Genomic DNA, 6573 nt, shown 5'->3' with positions numbered 1-6573 from the left:
TTTTACAGATGAGGATTTTCAAGAAATTGATCCTGATCACGATGATCCTATGGTGATAACAGTAGAAATAGCCGAATATGCCGTCATGAAAACCTTGGTTGATCAAGGGAGCTCAGTTGATATTTTATTTTGGGATACTTTCAAAAGGTTGCATCTAAAAGAAGAAGACATTGTGCCTTTTCGAGAACAAATCATTGGCTTCTCAGGGGAGAGAGTTAGCACGAAAGGATATGTTGATTTGATGACCACATTTGGAAGAGGAAATAAGACTAAAAAGATCAAAATCAGATATTTGGTGGTGGATGCTTCTACGTCATATAATGTGTTGTTAGGACGATCTTCTTTGAATAAGTTGGGAGCAATAGTTTCAACACCACATTTAGCAATGAAATTTCCAACAGAAAAGGGGGAGATAACAACAGTCTATGTTAATCAAAGAGATGCTCGAGAATGTTATGCGGCAGGTTTGAAGATGAATTTGAAGGCACACAAAGATACCGAAAGAATGGTGGCAATGGCAGATTTGGACCCAAGATTAAATGATGAAAGATTAGAACCAAAAGAAGAGACTACAGCCGTAGTATTGGGCCGAGACGAGAAGCAATGCACTTATATAAGTGGAAGATTGCCCGAAGAATTGTTAAACAAACTTATCACATTGTTACGCAACAACAAAGACTTGTTTGCTTGGACACCATCTGATATACCTGGAATTGATCCAAAGGTAATTTGTCACAAGTTGTCGGTATGTCGAGAAGCAAGACCGATATCTCAAAAACGAAGAAAGTTGGGTGAAGAGAGACGAAAAGCAGCAATTGAAGAAATCGAGAAGTTAATGCAAGCTGGTTTCATTAAGGAAGCTCAGTATACGACATGGTTATCCAATGTGGTGCTTGTCAAAAAACCGAATGGAAAATGGAGAATGTGTACAGATTATACAGACTTGAATAAAGCTTGTCCGAAAGATACATATCCATTACCCAACATAGACCGATTGGTAGATGGGGCGTCTGGACAAGAAATGATGAGTTTTCTCGATGCCTATTCAGGGTATAACCAAATACAAATGTATGAGCCGGATGTGCCAAAAACAGCTTTTACCACAGATACTGCAAATTATTGTTACAAAGTCATGCCTTTCGGCTTGAAGAATGCTGGAGCAACATATCAAAGATTGATGGATAAAGTGTTCAAAGATCAAATTGGAAAAAACATGGAAGTATATGTGGACGATATGGTTGTGAAGTCGGAGGAAGTGGAGAAACATTTGGGAGATCTTGAGGAGGTGTTTGCACGCATAAGAGAGTACAATATACGTCTCAATCCGGAAAAATGTGTGTTCGGCGTCAAAGGTGGGAAATTCCTGGGTTTTATGCTAACCAACAGAGGGATTGAGGCCAATCCTGATAAATGCGAAGCAATTATGAAGATGGGAAATCTGAAAAATCTGAAAGAGGGGCAGAGATTAGTGGGAAAACTAAATTCATTGTCAAGATTTTTACCAATCTTAGCTGAAAAAACTAAACCAATAATAAATTTGTTAAAAAAATATGAAACCTTTGAGTGGAATGAAAAATGTGAGCAAGCCTTCTCTCAAATCAAAAGTATGGTAGCTGAACCACCAAGCCTAGTTAAACCTGAGTTGACCCAACCCATCATAGTCTACTTGGCAACTTCAAATGAAGCCATAGGAGCAGCGTTAATCCAATAGAACCCGGACCAAAAACCAATATATTTTGTAAGTAGATCCCTCCAAAATGCCGAAACCAGATATCCCAAGGTAGAAAAAGTTGCCTTAACCCTAGTGTACGCCGCAAGACGTCTTCGGCCATACTTTCAGAATCATCAGATAATTGTGAGGACAGATTATCCAATATCAAAGTTTTTGAGAAAACCAGAACTTGCAGGTAGAATGGTGACATGGTCAATGGAGCTTTCAGAATATGGAATCAAATATGAACCAAGAGGACCAATCAAAGCTCAATCCCTCGCGGATTTTATCATCCAGATGCCGACAACAACATAGCAGGAACAGTGGATATTGTATGTAGATGGCGCGTCAAGCAAAAAAGGAAGCGGAGCAGGGATAGTACTTGAAGGACCAGACAACTTCCAAATAGAGATGGCATTGAGATTCGAGTTCAGAACATCCAACAACCAGGCCGAATACGAAGCTCTTATTGCAGGATTACTATTGGCAAGAGACATGGGAGTTGAAAATGTCATTTGCAAAAGTGATTCTCAGCTCTCAGTGGGACAGGTACGAGGAGATTATCAGGTAAAAGATCCATTATTGATGCAATATTATCATAAGGTATTAAATATCATGCAATGTTTCAATCAAGCTGAAATAAAATATATTCCGAGAGAACTAAACATGAAAGCAGATTCATTATCCAAATTAGCAAGTCAACAACGGCAACTCCAACACAACTCAGTTATACAACAAACCCTCAGTCATCCGACAGTCGGTTTCGAGGAATGTTGCAATGTTACCACAACAAAGGATGAATGGATAAAAACATATATGGAAGCCATAAAGAATCAAGAGCAAGGTGTTCAACTGGATACAAAAATGGCAAAAAAAATAGCTAGTTTCGTGTTAATTGGAGATGAACTCTACAAACGCGGACATTCAATACCTTTATTAAAATGTCTTTCAAAAGAGCAAGCTCAGTATGTGGTGAAAGAACTCCATGAAGGAATGTGTGGATTACATTGTGGAGCTCGAACAATGGCAACAAAAGTTTGCAGAGCTGGATATTATTGGCCAACACTCCGAGAAGATTGTGAAATTTATGTTAAAACATGCAAGAAGTGTCAAGAGTTTGGAAGTTTAAATCATATACCAACACAAGCGTTACAAGGAATTATTTCTCCATGGCCATTTGCAAAATGGGGAATTGATATACTTGGTCCATTTCCACTCGGTCGGGGACAAACTAAATTCATGATAGTAGCTATAGATTACTTTACAAAATGGATAGAAGCAGAAGCATTGACTAAGATAACAGCTCAGCAAGTTCAAACGTTTATATGGAAAAATATAATATGTTGATTTGGAATCCCACACACCATTATAACTGACAATGGCTGACAATTCATTGACAAAAACCTTATGGAATTTTATGCAGATTTGGGAATCAAGTCAGCAAGCACTTCAGTTGAACATCCACAGACGAATGGACAAGCGGAGGCTGCAAACAAAGTTATCTTGGGACAAATGAAGAAGAGGTTAGGAAGTTCCAAAGGTTTGTGGGCAGAGAAGTTACCAGAAATCTTATGGGCATATAGATGCACAGCACAAACTTCAACTGGTGAAACACCATTCAACCTCACATATGGTATGGATGCAATGCTACCTGTAGAAGTAAATGAACCAACATTACGAAGGCAAATAGAAGACTGGAAAATTAACAATGAATGCTTGAGAACCGAACTTGATCTTATTGAAGAACTTAGAGAGCGAGCGAAAATAAAAGAGGCAGCAGTAAAAAGAAGAGCAATGAAAAGGTTCAATGCAAAAGTAAAATTCAGAGATTTTAAGGAGGGGGATTTGGTATGGAGAATGCGAACTGATGCACGAAAAGATCCACGATATGGAAAATTGGCATCTAACTGGGAAGGTCCATTCAGGATACTCGAAAATTTACAAAATGGAGCATACAGATTGGAAACTTTAGAAGAAAAAATAGTACCAAGAACATGGAATACAAGTCATTTAAAGTTTTATTTTAGTTGAATTGGAAGATGTAAAAAGAGGACTCCGTGTATATATCTATCCATCAATGAAGAAGCATTATCCAGTAATCATTTATCTTGTTCACTTACACAACTTTCGGTCTTGGATGATTTCACTCCAAGTGAAAACCCACCCGAAAAGACATATATTCATAAAACTTTCGGTCTTGGATGATTTCACTCTAAGTGAAAACCTACCCGAAAAAGCATCTATTCATAAAACTTTCGGTCTTGGATGATTTCACTCTAAGTGAAAACCCACCCAAAAAAGCATCTATTCATAAAACTTTCGGTCTTGGATGATTTCACTCTAAGTGAAAACCCACCCGAAAAATCGTACATTCATAAAACTATTGGTCTCGGATGATTTCATTCCAAGTAAAAACTCACTCGCATACCATACTTATGTTGATAATAAATTGGATAAGAAAGCCGAAAAAATAAGAAATGTTCTCGGTCACTATAAAAATTATAAATTAATAACCCATTATAATATTCTGCATAAACTTGATTTTATACGTTCGATCACAAGCATTCTTGAAGTCTTTTAAGAAATTCTTTTAATAGATTACAAAATTCGCGAAGAATCCACCATTTTGGAACAACTTTCGGATAAAAACCGAAAGGTACTTGTGCTTTGAAGTCTTGGCAGCCGAAAGGTACTCGGGGTTTCAAACGAAATGTAATCGTATTAAAGATATTACAATTGAAAAGAATAAGTAGTTAGAAACATGTTTCATGATAAAAGACCAAAAAAGTAAACATCTAGACATAAACGCCGAAACGTCAGCTAAAACACTTCAATCATACAAACCGGCAGGTCACAATTACATTAAATCGGCGAATCAGAAACAAAGTATCCAATCAATAACACAAGATAACAGTTGACAAAACAATAAACTTTATACGTATTAAGGTTCTAAAAAAGACATTACATTAACAATGCGAATGTCCACACATGGATTAGCATTTCAAAAAACATCCACACACGGATTAGCAGTTCAAAACAAATCTGCTTTCGGCAAATAAACCTACGCCCCCTAGCTCTCGATATTAATATCTTCAGCATCAGTGTCTGGAATCTCGTTAGCCGGCACTAATTCACCCTTATAAAAATCCTTTTTAACATCAAAGTTGCCTTCATCAATTGGAATCTTGTAAAAATATTTTGCTTGTTGAAGAGCCTTCTCAAAACCAAGCTGATGCTGTTCAAATATAAAGCTTTCGGCTTCAAAAACATTGGTCCTCAGCTGATTTATCTCTTCATCCATAAGTTTGATGGTGCTCTTATCGGATTCGTTCGCAGAAGATAACGCTGATACCTTTTCATTCAACAACTGATTCTCTTTAAGAAATTGAGCATTTTCTTCACTAGATCTCAAGCTTTCATTCTTCAATTCAACAATTTCTTTTCTAAAATCTTCCTTTGCAACTTCTTGTTCATTTTTCTGCTTCTTCATCTCTTCTAGTTGTTCGGACAAAGAGCTCGTTTTTTCCTTATATTCAGCAAGATCAGTCCTCAATTTCTCAAACTCAGATAAAGACACACAGTTTCCATTCTTCTCTTTCATCATTTTCCCAATCAACAAACTTCTACTCGACAATTCAATAATAGAATCCGCTAATGAAGCAGCATCCATATTTTTCAACATGTTATAAGACAATTCTTTAAAAGAAGTTTGGACAAACTTCGCATATTTCGTTGATGCACAAAAAATTGTTTCAGAGAGCGGTTCAGCCGAAACATTTTCAACGTGGCAATGACGCCGAGAAGACGAATGTGATCTCTTGCTGCTTCTATCTCGTTTCCTTGATTTTTTTCGAAGGACCGGCAACATCAACATTGCGCGTAACCTCAATCACTTCAACAGGCGCAACACGTTCCGCTCCTTCTATTTCAACAACAGGATTCACCACATCTTCACGTTGAGGAGTTACATCACCCACCTTGTTTAGCAACTTCGAAATAAGACCGAGCTTTCGGATTTGTGCTTGCCATCAAAGCTGAAAATCAATAAAAAACTTAGCAAAGTTAAAAAACTCATCCTATAAAACAAGAAAATATAGAACAACCACCTACCAATAAGATCTTCTCGAGGATGAGATGAAGTATACAATTGTAGCAAGGCGCGAGTGGGAACTTGGTACGAGAGGTGACTGAAAACTTCAATAACATGACGATCGGCCGCACCCATTGAGTGAAAAGATATTGAGTTAAACTTCACGGGATCTCTTGTCCAATAAAGAGGAAATTTTGGAGAATCTCCATTGAAAAAATACTCTTTTCCTATCGGCTCTATTAGAATTTTGAAGAAACCTCCCTTAAAATCCTTATATGATGATGTAAAAGGTTTAAGGAAGCAAACATTGGATTTGCTAATAAGGGATAGCCATCCTGGCCGTTTACCAGGCCGAGAGCTATAATAGTACAAGAAAGAAGCAGGACTAGGAGAAAGCGACAATAATTTACACAAAATACTAAATGCTTGCATTGCAGCCCAACCATTAGGATGAAGCTGAGTAGGAGCAACATTAAGGAAATTAAGAACGCCTATTTGAAAGTTGTTCAAAGGCAATCAAATATGAAGGTCTCTAAAAAAGCAAGCATAAAGATAAAAAAAAATTCATAACTATCATCCTCTCGGCCATGGCAAACATTATCAACATCTCCAACACGCCGAAAAGAAATAATATCATTTTCAATGTCAGAATTATAAATCTGAGAATGGGAAAGGAAACTACGAAGCTCAGTAGCAGAACGATACTTCGAAAAAAATTCTCGAACTTTAGGGTTAACCCACTGATAACCTGGACGAAGGTTTTTCCGAGGCA

The 6573-nt window shown here is 37.3% G+C and overlaps 1 protein-coding gene across 1 annotated transcript; it reads right to left on the bottom strand.

Annotated features, from left to right (window-relative positions):
• Positions 1 to 4781: 4781 nt before the first annotated feature.
• LOC137808978 (golgin IMH1-like) lies at positions 4782 to 5381 on the bottom strand. The gene has a single exon (XM_068610124.1). The coding sequence runs from the start codon at positions 5379 to 5381 to the stop codon at positions 4782 to 4784; it is 600 nt and encodes a 199-aa protein (XP_068466225.1).
• Between the last annotated feature and the right edge of the window lie 1192 nt (positions 5382 to 6573).

The sequence above is a fragment of the Phaseolus vulgaris genome, chromosome 2, assembly GCF_000499845.2.
Source record: "Phaseolus vulgaris cultivar G19833 chromosome 2, P. vulgaris v2.0, whole genome shotgun sequence".
NCBI lineage: Eukaryota > Viridiplantae > Streptophyta > Magnoliopsida > Fabales > Fabaceae > Phaseolus > Phaseolus vulgaris.
The sequence above is the reverse complement of the archived record's forward strand: the minus strand, read 5'-3'. Positions and strand labels throughout refer to the sequence as shown.

Coding starts and splice junctions, on each gene's coding strand:
- LOC137808978 (XM_068610124.1), bottom strand. CDS start 5,381: ATGGATGCTGCTTCATTAGCGGATTCTATTATTGAATTGTCGAGTAGA.